The following is a 17,807-nucleotide window of genomic DNA, read 5'->3' on the forward strand; positions in this document are numbered from 1 at the left end:
ATGCGCAACGACATCCTCGTTCTTCTCCTTGTTGACTCGCGTGTTCTCTTCCTCACCGCCAGCGAGCAGAGGCTGACCGGAACGCTCGTCTTCGTCCTCACGGGACTTTCGGTCTTCCTTGCGCCCGTCCTGCAGGTCAGTCTTGAGGGCGGCCTGATCCGCTAGACAAAATCTGCTTGCTGCGATTCTCGAATCGCGTCCGCTTCATCGACCCGAGCGTCTTTGGCCACCCAACGGGTTTCTGCGACCTCATCTGCTTTTCCCAAGCTTCTCTGCAACTAAAACCCAAATTGTTTGGTGAAGCCAACCTTCTTCCGTGACCCGATCTCTTCCCGGAACCTGATCTGCAATCCCAGCTGGATCTGCTTTACTCGTGAAACCCAATCGATCCTCTTCCGCAAACCAATCTGCTTTTGTGACCCAATCTGCTTCACGACAAGATACAAATGACATCTGTGACTCGTAGCCGCCATGTTAGCACTGCGGGTGCGACTTAGCCGCAAATGGCGGGTGCTTGGGTTTTGGGTGCTTTTGGCGGCACACACATTCACCCATTCACCCTCGCATTCATACACCAGCGGTCGGTCAGCTGCCGCCATGCAGGGCGCTGCCAGGTCCCGCTGAGGGCAAGTTAGGGTTCGTTGTTTTGCTCAAGGGCACCTCGATACATAGCATGCCTTTACTCGATGAGCATTCTGCCGATGACTTAGCATAGCATGCTAACAACGATCATCTCTTTATTTGATGATCGTTATGCTGATGAGGCGAATTCTATGCTACTCCAGCTAACGCTAATTGTCACGTCGCAGTACATCCCCATGCCGGTGCTGTACGGCGTCTTCCTGTACATGGGCGTGGCTTCGCTGAGCGGCATCCAGGTTGGTGTTGCTTTTCAGTTAGCGGTTGCTTTGTTGTGTGTGTGCGTGTGTGTGTGTGTGTGTGTCATTGCGTTTGCGTTTCAGTTCTGGGAGAGAATCAAGTTGTACCTGATGGCGCCCAAGCACCAGCCGGACTTTGCCTTCCTGCGTCACGTTCCTCTGCGCCGAGTCCACCTCTTCACGCTGGTCCAGATCACCTGCCTGGCCGTCCTCTGGGTCCTCAAGTCCACCTTCCTGGCCATCATCTTCCCCGTCATGGTGAGCACGACGACCCTCGACCTCCGTTTGTTGTGGCGGCACGTTTCGGACCGCGTGAGGTTCCGAGAGATGGCGGCGGTAACCGGGTGACCCAATTCCATGTTTGGAGGTGACTTTTGACCAGTTTTGGTTCGAGTTACTCAAATATGACAATTTGCCAGGATTCCTTGTTGCCAAAGTGATGTTGACGTGCAAATGGCGCCTCGCAGCGTGCATGCTGACGCGGCTCCGTCCCGTGCGCAGATCCTGGGACTGATGGTGGTGCGGAAGCTTCTGGATATGATGTTTTCCCAGCACGACCTGGCCTGGCTGGACGACATCCTGCCGGACAAAGACAAGAAGAAAAATGAGGACGACAAGAAGAAGAAGAAAAAGAAGAAGATGCCAGTCGACACGGAGAGCGACGAGGAGGTGCGTGAAAACGTCTCGACTGAGATTGACACGTTTACCGTCCAATTCCGTCAATAAGGAAAAGATGATCCCAAATTGACATAATTCATGAAGTGCGGAGAAAAGCGGGCTTTGGAAGGCCGATTATAGTTTTGACGCTTTTCTCGTGTATGTGCAGAATCCATGCATTTGTTTGCTTGCATGAGACGTCAAGTTGGACTAACGTGTACTTTGTCTTCTTTGTCCCGCAGTGTTGCTGACGTTAGCGCTTCCTGCATTTTCTTCTTCTTCTTCCTGCTTGCTGAGCACAACGCTAACGCTAACGCCTCGCCTGCGCTTGCGTCGCTAACAAGCACGACGAGCACGTTCACACAAACGTGTTTGTTTGGAGGAAGTGGGCGGAGACTAATTTTTGAGTGACAACCCGGGGATGATTGATGGGCTTTGTTTATACGCTTTGACGACGCTTTGACGACGTGTTGGCGTCTGCTGTGGGCGGAGCTTATGCGAAAGCAGCATGTTGACTCTTCCCTCTCTATGTGACCACACCCCCTCAGATCCCCATGGAGCAAGCTGACTCCGTCCATGCTAACCGTCCCGCCCCCACGACAAGCCCCCCCCCCATCAAATGAATCGGAAGACACCTTTTTTCAACATCTTATTTAATCGTAGTCTTTTTCCGCAATACATTTGTCCATTAGACATTTTTTCATGTCATTTATTGAGACCTATTCACTCAAATGTCATCACTCAATGAATCATTTGTCATTCAATCATTCATAAGTGATTTTTTTTTTTTCTGACTCTCATGTCATAAATTCCCAAATGACTCATTTGTTTATTCATGATGTTGTATTTCAAGTTGTAGTGATGTGAAAATATAAAATGTCAAATAAAGCAGGCCTCCAAAGCATGTTTTTAAACATATTGAAAGTTGTGGCGACACTTCAGCCAATCAGAGAAGATCTTAACCTGCGAACAGGAAGTGCCTGTGAAGCCGTCTACCTGTTGGGACTTTTTGTTTTCTTTTGAAGTTCCCGACTCTCTCCACGCTCAGCATCAAACTGCACCTGCGGGTGGGCGGCCCCCCCGCCGCCGCCGCCGCCGCCAACGGGCCCCCGCCGCTGCCGCCGCCCTTCGGCCGGCGCCTCTCCAAGGTACGCACGCCGGTGGACTCGGACCAGGAGTCGCAACGTCACCGCCACAGGAAGTGGAACGAGCGCACCCGTGCGGACGATTTCCTGTAGCGCAGGTCAAAGGTCACAAAGACGGTCTGACGAGTGTGGTGAGAAGGGGCGGAGCTTCCTGTAACGACTCCAAGAAAACAGCAAAAACAAATTGCCAAGAGAATAAAAAATGTGAATTGTGCAACGAAACTTTGGTGGTGATTGGCAAGATGCGATAAGTCATGTTTTCACAAGTAAAGCATAATCTCCGTTATCGAATAATTTGCTATTAATTCATGTGGTTCTTTTTAGAGTTAGAGTTATTCATTCATAAGACAAACATTCATCATTCATTCAATCTTATATCAATCGTTGTCATTCATTCACAAGTCATTCCTGTTCTTGTCACTTATTCATTCAATTCTTGACAAGCCCTCGATCCATGTCACAAGTCATGTATTCACAAGTCATGTATTCACAAGTCATGTATTCACAAGTCATTTATTTGTTAAGGTCGCACATTGTTCATCCGTGCGTCATAACTTGTCATTCAAGCTTTCATGTGTTCACAATTGACTTGCTTGTCGCTCATTCACGTCATCCTTTCGTCGGACACTCGTTCATAAGCCATTCATTCATTCGTGTCAAGACGTTTGCGTGCGTGGGCTTCATGACGTCATCCACGACACGTCAGCCTTGTTGACAGCACAGGCGCATGTTTATTTCTTTGCGTCCTGCTCGGGGGGGGGACGGCGCGCCGGTCGACGGTCGTCATCACAACACATGGATACATGAATATGACATCATTAGGATTTGCATGTCGACGGAATCTTCGACTCCTTGCCGGACAAAAATGGTGACATCATGCGACAAAACCAACAAAACCGCCAGCTCGCAAAGCTTCTTTGCAACATTAGCTTAGCATTCTTGTTGTCTTAGCATGTATTTATGGGAAGCGGGTTCATTTGCACAAAAAAATTATAAATACAAGAATGTCATCATAAGAGTTCCTAATTCTACAAACATGACTTTAAGAAAAACCCTCATTGCTCCACTTGCAGTCTTTCCTCCAGTGAAAATGCTGACAATCTGGCAGCTTGGTCGTGGCCCCGCCCATTGGGCCTCCCCGCTAATGGCCGTCAGAAGGGGGCGGGACATCTTATAGGCTATTTACATCACCTCCTCCTGGGGGGGGGACATAGGCGGGGTCTTTGCTGCAGCGTTCTTCAAATGGACACTTCATATTCACGGGAGTCCTGCGCACAAAGCAGACGGGGGGCTAAAGCGGAGCTAACGCTAAGCTAACGCTAAGCTAACGCTAAGCTAACAGCCGCCGCCGGCTCACTCACCGCGCCGCCCGCCTCGTAGATGGGGTTGTCAAACTCGGCCTCCAGGGCGATCTGCCGGTAGGGGTGCGGGTACATCAGGGGCAGACCGAGGTCGGCGCCAGGGCGACACCTGACAGGAAGTGACATCACGCGCGGGTTAGGCTCGAGCTCGCCTACGTCACATCACTCGTTCCGTTCATAGTGGCGTGAATCCCCACCGTGTGGCCAGCGCGTAAATGCCTCCCAGGAGCGCTGACATTAGCAGAACCAGGACCAACCCCGCCAACGCCAAACTGCCAGCGTCCGTTGCCGCGCCGACGCCACCGTCGGCATGTGAGACTGACACACGCACGCAATCGTTAACATGCGCGCGCACGCGCACGTGCACGCTCACACTCACCTTCCAAAGCGTGGTTGGCAAAGCAGGCGTGGTCGGCTGCAAGACAGCAAGTCAGACATCAAGTCAGGCACTTCCTGTTCGGCATTACCGAGAACCGCCCTCCTCCCCTTCTGATTGGCTGATTGGATGAAAAGTCAGCATACGAACGCCAACCCTCTTTTGAAACCCTACTTTCACTAAACCTGGTTTGAGACCCCCTCGAAGGGGTTCGAGGGCTGGTCAGGGTGACGTCAGTGGACTGAAACCCTCCCAAGTCCACGAGGTACTGGAAACCTCTCCCATGAGCACCAGACCAGATTGCACCAGATCACTGAAAAAGCTGGACTTCCATCAATGAGGCAAGGTGGAGTAGGAAGAAGATCCTGTTTTGTTTGTCATGTGTACCCGAAATATGACCCCTGCATTTGACCCCTCGCAGCAAACGCATACTGCGAGTGACCCCGGTGGAGCAGGCGGCTGCTTTAAGCGCACAGGGAGCAGTTTGGGGTATCCTTGTCTTGTTCAAGGACACTGCAGCCGTGTGTCTGGGTCTTAACCAGATGGTCTCGGCTGCAGGGGTAAGGTTTCTGGGCTTGGACTCCAATGGACCAGTTTCACCTCAAATAGAATGTAAGGAGGATGCGCGTTGAGCGCGGGAGTTCCAAACTCTTCGCCAGTGGACTGATGAAACCCTGGACTGCGAGCTCTGGGTGCCATCTTCCTGGACTCCACCCTGGAGAAGCAAATCTCGGGTAGAAAGCCCGACCTTCTGTCCAACCCGATAGGCGGGGGCTGTGCTTGGCCATATCGGCTTATTGTTGGAGGAGGCCAGCCTGGGCCTGGGATCAGAAAAGTCGCCATCGAAGGAGTGAAGTGCGAATGCCATAAACCGGCGGCAGAGCGGCTGAGGGACTTGCAGGTGTACTCAATCGGCCCTTAGGGAGCTGCTGAGACCAGGGTGAGATGTATCAGGACACCGAGCTGTCTCCATCTCCTGGTTCAGCCGCGCTCGCCACGATTTGACTGAAGTGCACAAGAAAACTAAGCACCTCCCTCCTGAGGTCAGGATGTGCAGCGGAAGACATGGACAAGTACTGGCTGCGGTGCCTGATCAGCAGATGGTAGCTTGTCCAAAGGCACAAAGTGGGTTCGGGTGACAATCACATTGGGAGTGGGATGACCTCCTTCTGCAGCGCCGTCTTGCTCATGCAACTGCAAGGACAGGGCAGGTGGGCCGTGGACGCGAGTGAGAGTATTGAACCGGGTACAGGACTGGCACCAGCGGGCCTACCAAGAGTTGAACGACTCCAGGTTCTTGCGGTCCGGGGACATCGTCATTCCCGCTCCTCTGGAATCAGCGAGGTGTCCCCCAGCTGAAAGGGTTCAAGCTCTGCGCCTTTCTGCTGTAGCAGGGAAGGCAGACTCTCTGACTCAGGCTAATCCGTGACGACGACCACGAGAAGTCTCCTCGTGTCTGAGGACGTCGCCCAAGTGGCTCACGCAGTGACAGATCATGCCAAGAAAGTGTCCATCAAGGACTTCCAATGGCTTCTTTATAAGACATGTGCACATACTGTAGGACATTGATGTCAAATGAAGTCAAGTCCTCATTCACTGATAATTCCAGCGGCCATGACTGAAAAGCGGCCAACGGATCCCTCCACAGTCCAACGGATCCCTCCACAGTCACTCGTACTTCAAGCCTTCAACATTCATCAGCAAGACGTCGATCGATTGCGACCTCACCCCTGCAGATGGGCAGCGGTCCGCTCCAGTAGGAGGGGCTTCCCTGGACGCACTTAATGCCGGCGTCACCAACCAGCTGGTAACCGTGGTAACAGACGAACGCCAGCGTCTCCCCGGGCAGGAAGACGCGCTTGGACATCAGCTGGTAACCGTTGTCGGGGACGCCGGGGTTGGCGCACGACAGCGTGTCCTCAGCTGCAACGCAAACACAGCGCACAACAAAGCTCACAACAAAGCTCACACCTCCATCATTAGCATCTCATTTGCATATCAAAGACGTCTCAGCAACAACCAAGCACACATGCACATACAAACAATCCTTTCTTGGGGCACTAAATCCATCGCAAGCGGACTGTTGCGGCTGTGCCAGAAGGTGTTTGGCCTCGCACCCGATCGGCCGTCATCAGTTCGCGCCATGCGTGTGACATTGGTTGCGCAGCTAAGACGCAGGTTCTGCTGTTGCCATCCAAGGCGCCGTGTTGTGTTCTGTTCTGCCTGCAAGACCAGTTCCTGGTCCTGTTGGGCCTTTCGTTCTGTCAAACAGGAAGTGACTCACGGGCGCATCGCGGGAGGTGCGAAGTCCACACGGGTGTCCCCGGCTCGCGGCCGTAGCAGGTGATGGTGGCGCCGCCCTGCAGGGTGTATCCGGGGCTGCAGCGGTACCGGACAGTGGTCCCCACCAGCAGCTTGGGGTCCGACAGGGAGCGGGTGGCGTGCTCCACGTGACCTGGGTCTGAACAGTACATGACTGGCGCAGCAGGACAACGACGAGGTTAGACACAGCGGACGTGTTCAAGATCCCTCCCGATTCTCATCAATAATAAGCGACTTGCAGATGTCTCGTGCCTAAAATTTGCCTAGCAAACGTTCGGCCAATGAAAATTGATACAATCGAGTATGCTAAACGTGCATTGTTAAAAAGGCTGGAAGCCTTGAGTGACCAAACGACACAAAAAAACGCCACTGCAAAGTCACGATACGATATCATCACGATATGAAGATCACGATACGATAATTATCACGATATTGTGGGGAGGTTGGCGATACAAAAAAAGGCACAATATTTAAAAAAATTTGCTCATAGTACTAAAAAAACACACACACACACAATCGTATGCTTTTGCACATCACAGCAATGCATATAAAGCTACAATCGCTAATTCGACTTCATATTACTTGCTAATGCGCGCACTCATTGAGTTCTTCCACATATTGACTCGCTTCACAAGCATATTACGTTCCCCTTCATCTGACCATTAGCGTGGATTTTAAACAAAAAAGGGCCAAAACATGCCTTGTGAAAATTAAACTGCACTAAAAAACTAGCCACCAGAGTGTGCTAGAACTGCACAAATATAAATCAACCTGACTTTGTTTTTGGCAGATGTGCTTTTAATCGTGACATAACGACGACGATATTGTGGCAGTTTTAATATTGCGATATCACGATATTGCTGTTATCGTTACATCCCTACTGCAAAGCTCAAACTCGTTCACCCAAAAAATGCACTCGTAAAACATCCGTTCATTCTTCACAATTTCCCGGCACAAAAGGAAGATCCAGACGGACGCACTCAAATTGTACATTTGTCGAACACATTCAATTTGTCCAGATCTTGAAAGCGAGGGAACAGACAGACGCTAAGTAGCTTATGCTAGCCAAGTAATGGAGAGACAGAACATGATGCGGCCATTTCTGGTAGACTTTTAGGAGCGATCTGGGCTGGCCTGATCGATGAGTGAAATCTCATCAGCGTGCTCGCAAATCCATTTTCCGTGATAGCAAAACGCATCCTGGTATCTTGTCCTCGCTCGTCCGTCACAGGCTGCCCAAGCGTGATTGACGCGAGCCGACAAGAACAAGATCTGATTGTAATCAGTTGCGCGCAGTCTCGCGTTACGTTCCATCAAATCACAAGGACACAAGAACGAACAATAAGGCCAATCGAGAAAGGGCTACTGACTCTTCTGACAAGATGGCGGCTGCGCGCTCCACGAGAGGTCCAGCTGGCACGTGAGGGTGGCGCCGCCCTGCAGGTCGTACCCCGAGTCGCATTGGTAGGTCACGCGAGCGCCGCGTAGCGCCACGCCGTCCACGCGCGTCTTCCAGCCGTTTTGGATCTCGGGCAAGTCGGCGCACGAGTCGTTGCGGGAGACCTCTGCGGCGCGGGAGAGGCGCGCTTAGCATGTTAGCATGCTAGCTTCTGAGCTAGTATTTTGCCTTTGTGCTGACACCGGGGGTTCCATTTTTGGCTTTGTGTGTGCGTGACTCACCCATGTAGTTAATGATGAACCCCTCCCCTTTGCCTAGCACGAGTCCGGCCGGGTCCGAGTGGAAGGTGACGCTGAGGTCGGGGGTGCTGGAGAAGAGCTTGAAGGGGGCGTGGCCCCCCGAGTAGCGGCCCAGCAGGCGGGCGCCGCCCTCGTCGCCGTCCGTCACCGTCAGCAAGTCTCCCTCGCTGATGTTGAGGCTGACATCGGACAAAGACAAAGCGAACACTCGGCTTACCTCGCGCACATGCTACACGCTAGTGCTAACTGATCAGTCAGGACGTCTGTCCATCGGGCGCATCCGTCTCTCTCCGTCCGTCTGTCAGTCCTTCTGTACATCCATCCGTCCTTCCATCCATCAGTCAGCTGGTCTGTCGCCAGAACCTCCGTCCGTCTGTCCGTCAGCCGGCCAGTCCATTTGCCCCTAAATGTGTCAGTCCGTCTGTCGGGCCGACTGTCCACGCGTCCTCACAGCTGCACGTCCACGAGCAGCCTCTTGTCTTCTCCGACATGGACGCTCCACGCGCACTCCTCGCCCTCGCCGTACCACTCGGGCCAGTTGGGCGACAAGATGACGCCGCCCGGTCCGCTCAGGTCGCCGCCGCACTGAGCTGAAACAAAATTAGCAAACAAAAACTTGTCTTAGTTTGCGGGTTGTGTTAGTTAGCGGACTGCGTTGGTTGCTAGCTTTGTTTCCTAGGTTAGCTTTGTTGCTAGGCTGCAGCGGTCGCTCGGTTGCCAAACTCCGTTGCTCGATTGTGGCGATTGCAAAAGTTCCTTTGAGTCGAGTCTTTGGTTTTCGTGTGGTTCAGGCAATTTTATTTTGCTTTTCGGGTCAAGTTCTCGGACATTTCTCTTACAGTTGCGGCCTTTGTCGGACCGCGTTACGTAAAATGCGTCAAGCCTTGACGCTGACGATGCGAACTCATTCGGAAGATGGCGGGTCGGCCTTCGTCAGAGTCGTCAGCTGAAGCAGCAGCTCAACACTAAAAACCGGGACTCTCTGAGGGCTGTTTTAGGACCAGCTGGTAACCGCGGTAACAGACGAATGCCAATGCTAAAAACGAATGCTAAAACTCACTTCAAATGCGTTCAATTGGTTGAGTAAATTGTCCGTCTTTTTATTCGGTCGAATGAACGCGTGTGCTTTCATTAGAAAGTGTCGCTGTGCAGCTAGCAAGCTAATGCTAACAGAACGCCATCTTTTCATCGCGACAAAATGCCGGCCGCTCGCTTATGTCGATGACCTTCACATTCGTCTCCGTTTTCAATCAAGCCTGAGCAGCTCCTGACATTTGATTTCTTGGGTTGCTAGCTTGTGTTGCTAGCTTAGCTCGGTGTTGAAGTTGCGCCGTTTTGCGGGTCCCGTCGGTCACCTTTACAAAGCGGTTCGGTGTCGTTCCAGTACGGGTCCCTGGCACTGATGCACTCGATGATGGGCGGGCCCTGTTCGAGGGCGTGACCCGGGTCGCAAGTGAACTGGACCACTGCGCCGACGCCGTATAGGGGGTCCGTTGTGGTGAAGTTGCCATTGTGCAGGTAAGGCTCATAGCAGCGGCCGCGCTCGAAGGCTGCAAAAGAGAGCAAAGTGGGCCACGCTTACAATCCCAACACTCACTCCGGACTGGCGCACGCCGCAGCGCACGTGGGCGGCGTCGGCCCACGTGCCGTCAGCAGCAATAGCGCGCTACCGCCACCTTCGATGACGACGACAGCTCTCAGATGTCTGGAAACGTTGGCTTCATTGAGGAGTTCTTGTTCGAACATTCAGCGATCATTCGACCCGTCAAAAAAGAAAAGACCAGCTCGTTACCGCTGACAGCCGCCATTCGCACCGACGGGAACTTGTCCAAACACGCGAAGCGTTTTTTGATCATGAATGAAATGATCTCAGGGTGAATTGGTCCAGGTGGCTGCATTAGCGGAGACCAGCAGGGACCGGTGACGTCTGCTCGGACCGGGCCACTTGCCGTGGACTCGATGGCTGGAGGATCACTTGAAAGGGATTCCAAAATATCAGACGAGCCAACGGTCGGACGAAGAACACGTTTTCGACGCGACTTGAGGATTGTCACGCTCGTACCATCATTCATGACAAGGAACCCAATCAACCTCACCTGCTGGACCTTTGCCAGAAATATTGCTCTGAGCCTCTCAAACATTTCAACCCACGTCGGTCTGGATACGAACCTTCGTAGCGGATGTTGAATCCCGTGTCGTGGTCGGGCTGCTTCGCGAAAAACTGGATCCTCACGGCCGGACCTTCGCTGATCACCCCCTCAAAGGGGACGTGCAGGCTCCGGGCCGAGTCGAAGAGCACCGCGGAACCGGCGTCCAGGCCGCTCCACAGAACCAGCCTAACCGGAACACACGCTCAGCAACTCGCCGCTGTTGTTGCGAGGGTGCGCTTGTGACCCACCTGTCCGAGGGTCCGAGGTAGAGGCGCTCCAGGTGCAGGTGCAGCCTCCGCTCCGGGGGAGCCTCCAGGGACCAGGAGCACGAGTGGTCCCGCGTGCTGTTGGGCCCGTTGCGGGGCGAGGGCGACAGGACCCGGCCCAGCGTGGCGTTCTTCACGGTACCGCCGCAGAGAGCTGGCGAGAGGACGTCGCTATGCTGAGCCGTAATCCTCCCGGGGGGGGGGGGGGGGGGGTCTCCCAGCGAGCGACACTGACCTGTGCAGGTGGGCTCCTTGCTGCTCCACGCCGGACGTGAGGCATTGACACAGGTGAGCAGCGGCTCCCCCTGCAGGTGGTAGCCCATGTGGCAGTGGAAGCGGGCGGTGCCGCCGGGCAACAGGTCCAACACGGACACCTCCCCGAAGTGGGGCCGCTTGGGCAGTAAACAACTCAGTCGGAAGACTGAAGCACAGCAGGAGCAACCACCCCAAGAACAAAACATAAATAAAAAGTGTTGACCAAAATATGCAGTCTGGACAAATAATGGCGATGGCGATGGCGTCGAGGTCTGTCGGGAGCGCCGAGTGAGAAACGGTGCGCAGCTGGAGAACATTTGTATGTGAACAATGCAATCATGAAGTTGGACAGTTTTCTGACGCCAATCAGTCATTAAACATGTCTTGTCATGTGTTCAATTATAAACTGGAGATACTCTTAATTGCTGTTGTGTTGCTTTTCCAGGTGCTCCAAACAAGGATGTTCATGTTGCTTGCTTGACGTCGGTTGCCAGGTTGTGCCGTTTGCTGACATTGGATGCTATTTTTTGTTGCTAGGCAACAAGTATACTTATTTAAGAAGGGAATCGTCCGGATGTTGAGACGCGTTGATTGCTTCGTCTTGTGGAACGTGTTTATGTTGTGCACACATCACGTGTGTGACTACAAAGCTGTTACACGCACACGCGCGCGCACACACATGCGTGCAGGAGGCATTAAACGAGCGCAAACTAATGAAAGTTGTAATGAGCTCGTTAAGAATCGTGTCAAGTCATGTGTTGACCGCGTGCAATTAGCACATTAGCATCGGCGCAAACAGCCCCTTAGCGCTGCTGCAGTGTGCGCGTGTGCGTGTGTCTTGTGCGTGCGCGCGTGTGTCTCGCGCGTGCTCACTCTGGTAGTGCAGCAGGAAGGCGCCGACGTCGTGGCGCTGACGCGGCGAGCTGAAGAAAACCACGAGCGTGTTGCTGGGACTGCGGATGACCTGCCCCTCCACCAGCAGCGTCTGATTGGCCAGCAGCAGCCAGGCCCCGCCCTCGGCCACGCCTCTGATGGACAGCCGCTCGTCGTCCGACAGGTTGACGCTCTTCACCTGAATGAGGAAACAGGAAGCCGCTCACAACTTGCTTGACCGCTTGGGGGTCATGTTGCCCAAAAACAAGACCCCAGTTGAGCATATGAGCCACGCCCTCTCACGTCATCAACCAAGGCAAGCCAACGCAAGCCCGCCAATTTCGGTTTTCGTTTCAATCACGCTTGTTCATTTTTAAAAAAGTCAACCTCATCCCGTTTTTATTCAGTCCATTTTTAGTTGACTATAAATCGAGCATTTTAGTCTTTTAGTCCAAGAAAACATCATTTTTTTCATCTCGCTTTAGTCAACAAAAACTCCACATTTTAGTCATGACAATCATTTGCTATTTTTTTTGTCAGCAGATAATGTTGAACATTTCGCATCTAAAACTATTTTACAGGAAATGTTCTCTCCTCTTTTTGATGAAAAACAATTCCAGCATATCAACAAGTGGCTACTCTGGCTCCATGCTACAAGCTAATACGTTAGCCAGCATTAGTTAGCAACATTATTGTCGGAACGTTCGAGCCGTTGGATTAACGCCGCATTGCAACGAGAATTGAGCTTGTTTTGTTTTTTGAAGCGTTCACTGCGAATCCAGCTCTCGTCTGTCCACGTTTGTCCACGTTTGTCCACGTTTGTCCACGTTGCACTCGCGAGCTGCAGATTTGAAAGGGGGTGTGGCACTGTAGGTCACATGACAGATGAGCAGGGACAAGATTTGACAAAATCGAAGGATTTTTGTCTCGTTTTTGTCCATGAACTCAAATGTCCACAGATTTTAGTCCAGTTTTTATGGAGTACATTTTCGTCTCGTCTTCATTCGTCGACAAAAATGCATACTGATTTAGTCCCAGTTATTGTTTATTAATGAGGGTTTTAGTCGAGTCTAGTTTTAGTCCGGTGAAAAATGTGCAATTTGACGAAATTATTTTGGTTTAGTTTTCGTTGCCGAAATGAAGACTATTTGGGGCGGTTTGTGTGACGGGGGCTTCCGCTGTGTGCGCTTCCGCCGCAACGAGGGGAGCCGCTTCCATTGGCAGGGAATCGTCCGCATTCCATCCCGAACCTCGCGGCCATTCGTGCTTGCGCAGTCAAGCAAATACCAAAAGAAAGAAAATTTGTGCTCCACTTCAAGATGGAGCCCGTCACGTGCTGCTGTCAAACGCCGACGAGGACGGCAACGGCGTCCATTTCAAGAAAGGAAGAGCGCTCACTCGCCGGCCCCTTGCAAAATGTGGCACGTACCTGCAGCTCGACGCCGTAGCCCGCATAGACGGTGATGGTGTAGGTGCAGCGCGGGTCGCCGGCCGAGGGAAGCGCGTCCGGCGAGTCGATGTAACCTTCAGGCTGCTTGAAGGTCAGCGAGCAGCCGGAAGCTTCGGAAGGAAGCAAACGTCACATTTTCATCAACATGCGCTTGGTGTCAAGATGACTTCTCGCACCACATCAAAGTGAGCTGCGAGTGGGCGTGGCCTGTGCCAACCTTTGACATCACCTGGTGAGGATGATGACGCGTCTTCATCAGAGAGCGTCGCCGCATCCTGCGGCCGTGGTGTGTGTGTTGGTGTGTGCGTCAGCTCCAGCGTGGGTCGCGGAGGTGGGGGGGAGTCCTCCTCCCCTTCCTGGCTGGGGGGGTCGTCATGGAGTGGGGACAGCGCGGGGGGCAGGACACCCCCTGCCTGCCGCTGAGCGCTCTCTGCTGGCCAACCTACGGACTGCACCCAAGAGGGGACGCTCGGCTCTGCGCGCACGCACGCACACGCACACGCACACACATACACCAATATTTGTGGTATGTATACTGACTATATATATATATTTATTTATTTATTTTTTCTGGGGCGGGTGGTGTTGAGGTCATTGCTGCAAGTATGTTGATGTCTATATATACACATATTGATATTGCATATATATATATATATATATACACACACACACACCCCAAAACACACGCACACAAATTGCAAGTAGAGCAGGACAAAGACAGTCAACACACCACAAACTACTTTCTTGTGTCCTAGTTTGGAGAGCACGCACGCAGATGCGTGCACAAATACGCACACACACACAAACACACACAAACAGGCATGATGATGATGATGATGATGATGATGGTGATGATGACGATGATAGCAACGTGCACCAATGTAAGAAGACTCCACTGAAGTTGTTTGGACACGCAAGTGTGTGCGCGCTTGTGAGTGGTTGCCATGGCAACTGCCTGACGAGTGACAGCCAGAAGAAGAAGAAGTGAAAGTCGTTTGGCGTCATCGTACATTTTAATCCTCTCGAGGATTACGCTCCCAAAAGAGAACCAAAGATGTGTGTGTGTGTGTGTGTGTGTGTGTGTGTGTGTGTGTGTGTGTGTGTGTGTGTGTGTGTGTGTGTGTGTGTGTGTGTGTGTGTGTGTGTGTGTGTGTGTGGGTGTGTTAGCTGAGATTAGCGAGGATTTAAAAGAGAAAAAGTGTTAATGTCACTTTTAATGCTTCTAAAGTTGCCGATGATCGGGAAAGGAAGAAGTGCAAAAGTGTTTGTGAGTCATGACACGCCCTCAATCCTCCTTAACAGCCACTTCTTTTTTTTTTACTTTATATTTGTAACTTTGTTTGAACTTGCTGTTTGTCGCTAAGCATTTCGGACCCGTGCGTGAAAGTGCACCAAACATCGCTTTCAACTTGGCTAGTCAATATGCTAAAGCCGTTGTAACCATAAAAGACGCACAAAATGCTCATTGTACTAATGAAACATCAAAATCACGATACCGATAAGCGATACAACAAATGTCAGTGAGCAGAATAGGACAACTTTTTTTTTTCATGCTTTAAGTATCACTGGCTGGTTTCAGCAGCATTCACAAGTACCCGATTTCTGTCAGTCTGTACTTGCCCGTCCCTCGTGTGTATTTGTGCGTTTGTATGAGCTGCGCCAACTCACAAGTCATGTTTACTTCACGTTCGCTCGGCAGGCTACAGAAGAAGAAGAAGACGATGATGATGATGATGATGATGATGATGATGATGTCATCCACAAGTCAGCGGGTGATGTTGCGCTGTCGATAAGTTGACGCTAAGTCGATGCTCATTTTCCGCCGCGGGCCGCTGTTGCGCAACCCGGCGAGGCTCTTGAAGCGAGCGCAACCATTTCCGCCTCGTTTCCTCTCGTCTCGCTCAAGTACAAGAAAAGAGGACGCCATGAGGAGATGGCAAAAGTTTACACACCCCCATTCAGAAAACAGGATCTTGTGGTGCAAAAAAAGAAAATGCAAACGTGTCCGAACGGGTGTGACCTTTGACCTCTACAACAAGTCAAGCGCTTCCAGAGGTGGAACTCCAAATAACCAAGTGATAAACTGGCAAGGGGTGTGTAAACTTTTGATATTCACTGCATAAGCGCAGTAACATTGACAAGCGAGCGGTCCAAATGATAATTCTAGTCCTCGCCATGAAAATGGATGGATGATATTTTTTTTGGGGGGGGGGGGGGGTGCCGCCGGAGCCTGTCAAGTCTCAACAGCAACTTGATAACTCTCATCACATGCACGCCGCAACGCGTGTTGACATCTGCGCGCGCGCGCGGCGCAAATCCCACGCACACGAGCGCGCTGCAGTGAACACGCCGCAGAGCAAAGCAGGCAGGCAGGCAGGCATGCGCCGCAGGGCGGGGCGGGGGTGGGGGCGGGGCTGGGGTGGGGTGGGGGTGGGGGTGGTGGGCGACCACGCGGGGATCCCGCTCCCCTACCTGGATACATAAAAGACGACATCTTAAGGCATGCGCACGCGCACAAGTCTCACCTGCAGACGTGATGCAGCCGCAGGCCAACCACAGCAACACGCACGCGCGGCGTCCACACATCCTGACGAGGAGCGCGTTGGCGAGGGTCGTCAAGGGTGGGGGGGGCTGTCCTCGTCCTCGGGGCAGACGGAGCCTCCGGTGGCACGTGCGAGCGGAACTCGAATGTCCGCGTGCCACAGCAGCTTCCTCGCTCGCGCTCGCTCGCCCCGCCCTCCCTCTCTCATTCCCCCTCCCTCTCTTTCCCTCGCTTTCTTTTTGTCCCTCCATCTTCTTGCTTTTCACTCTCACTTGTCCTATTCCTGGTTATATTTCTAATCCTCTGACTGTGTGTCTTTCTGTCCCCCCTTGAAGTTCCTCTTCATCCTCTTCACTTCCTTTCGTTACTCCCGGCGGTCACGTGACATCGCCGCCGCCATCAGGCTCCTTTTTCAAAACTCCAATGGATGTCTGTCAGTCGGTCTACTTCGAGTAAGCTGCTCCTTGAAGCAAGCAACAAAGTAGCACACGAGAATTAGCATCAGGTGCTAGCAGGCTAACATGAGGTTCCCTAGCATAGCTTTTAGCAGTGACGTGCAGTGAGCTCGAGTTTTGGGTCGGCAGGCAAATGGAGACGCACACACACCAATTACAAATGTGTGTGTCGGCAGGCGAGTGGACAACGTGTCCTATAGGGTGACATATTTTCATTTTCAACAAAAGAGGACACTCAGCCCGACCTCGAGATACTCAGATACAAAATGCCATACATTCAAATTCATCTCCTCTGTATGGGTAGAAAATCTCTTTTTTTTTTTTTCTTCTTCTTTTTTTTTTTACTTCGTGCGGGGTTCGTACCCATCGCCTCCGGTGCGGCAGCTCAACACTTGCCACTCAGCTAAATTCTGGGCCACCGTCACAGCAAACGTTGCAGATCACTTTGCCTCCATTCGCCGCATCACGAAAAACGGACAATTTCAAACCCGCCCGGAAAGAACGTAATAAAGTGAAAATCTTTCTGTAAAACAGCCCAATTGCTCTCAAAGTCAAGCTAGCAATAGCAAGAGCAATGCCAAACACCCCAGGGAGGCGCCCAGGAGGCATCCGAAGCAGATGCCCCAGCCACCTCAACTGGTTCCTCTCAACGCGGAGGAGCAGCGGCTCGACCCCGAGTCCCTCCCGATGACCGAGCTTCTCACCCCATCTCGAAGGGAGAGTGCGGCTACCCTGCGCAGGAAACTCATTTCGGCCGCTCGTATCCGGGATCTCGTTCTTTCGGTCACGACCCGCAGCTCGTGGCCAAAGGTGAGGGCGGGAACGTAGATCGACCGGTAGATCGAGAGCTTTGCCTTTCGGCTCGGCTCCTCCTTCACCACAACGGACCGATACAGCGTCCGCATCGCTGCAGACGCTGCGCCGATCCGTCTGTCGATCTCCCGCTCGAACCTGCCCTCACTCGTCAACAAGACCCCAAGATACTTGAACTCCTCCACTTGGGGCAGGACCTCATCCCCGACCCGCAGAGGGCACTCCACCCTTTTCCGACTGAGGACCACGGTCTCGGATTTGGAGGTGCTGATCCTCATCCCAACCGCTTCGCACTCTGCTGCGAACCGCTCCAGCGAAAGTTGGAGATCACGGCTTGAAGAAGCCAACGGCACCACATCATCTGCAAAAAGCAGAGATGCAATGTTGAGGCCACCAAACCGGACCCCCTCGACACTCCGGCTGCGCCTAGAAATTCTGTCCATAAAAATTACGAACAGAATCGGTGACAAAGGGCAACCTTGGCGGAGTCCGACCCTCACAGGAAACAAATTCGACTTACTGCCGGCAATGCGGACCAAACTCTGACATCGGTCGTACAGGGACCG

General features: G+C 52.5%; 2 protein-coding genes across 5 annotated transcripts; one reads left to right on the top strand and one right to left on the bottom strand.

Annotated features, from left to right (window-relative positions):
- Positions 1-2,453, top strand: LOC147161320 (electrogenic sodium bicarbonate cotransporter 4-like). Its single transcript, XM_086097260.1, has 4 exons — positions 1-135; positions 810-1,136; positions 1,380-1,547; positions 2,084-2,453. Exons 1-4 carry the CDS (start codon positions 1-3, stop codon positions 2,156-2,158), a joined length of 705 nt encoding a protein of 234 aa, XP_085953386.1. The 3' UTR covers positions 2,159-2,453.
- Positions 2,454-3,179: 726 nt separating this feature from the next.
- sez6l (seizure related 6 homolog (mouse)-like) lies at positions 3,180-16,178 on the bottom strand. Of its 4 annotated transcripts, none has more exons than XM_086096363.1 (17): positions 15,957-16,178; positions 13,661-13,906; positions 13,411-13,541; positions 11,982-12,180; positions 11,089-11,274; positions 10,836-11,007; positions 10,607-10,773; positions 9,793-9,987; positions 8,889-9,027; positions 8,420-8,616; positions 8,110-8,304; positions 6,702-6,893; positions 6,146-6,340; positions 4,421-4,456; positions 4,239-4,359; positions 4,042-4,150; positions 3,180-3,948 (listed from the first exon to the last, which is right to left on the bottom strand). In XM_086096363.1, the coding sequence occupies exons 1-17, from the start codon at positions 16,015-16,017 to the stop codon at positions 3,919-3,921; spliced, it is 2,571 nt and encodes an 856-aa protein (XP_085952489.1). In that variant the 5' UTR covers positions 16,018-16,178; the 3' UTR covers positions 3,180-3,918. The 4 variants fall into 4 exon arrangements, with proteins under 4 accessions (XP_085952489.1, XP_085952490.1, XP_085952488.1 ...); XM_086096364.1 differs by having other exon boundaries at positions 6,702-6,878; positions 13,649-13,906; XM_086096362.1 differs by having other exon boundaries at positions 13,649-13,906.
- Between the last annotated feature and the right edge of the window lie 1,629 nt (positions 16,179-17,807).

The sequence above is a fragment of the Leptonotus elevatus genome, chromosome 15 (assembly GCF_054856555.1).
Source record: "Leptonotus elevatus isolate MCC_2025b chromosome 15, RoL_Lele_1.0, whole genome shotgun sequence".
In the NCBI taxonomy this organism is placed as follows: domain Eukaryota; kingdom Metazoa; phylum Chordata; class Actinopteri; order Syngnathiformes; family Syngnathidae; genus Leptonotus; species Leptonotus elevatus.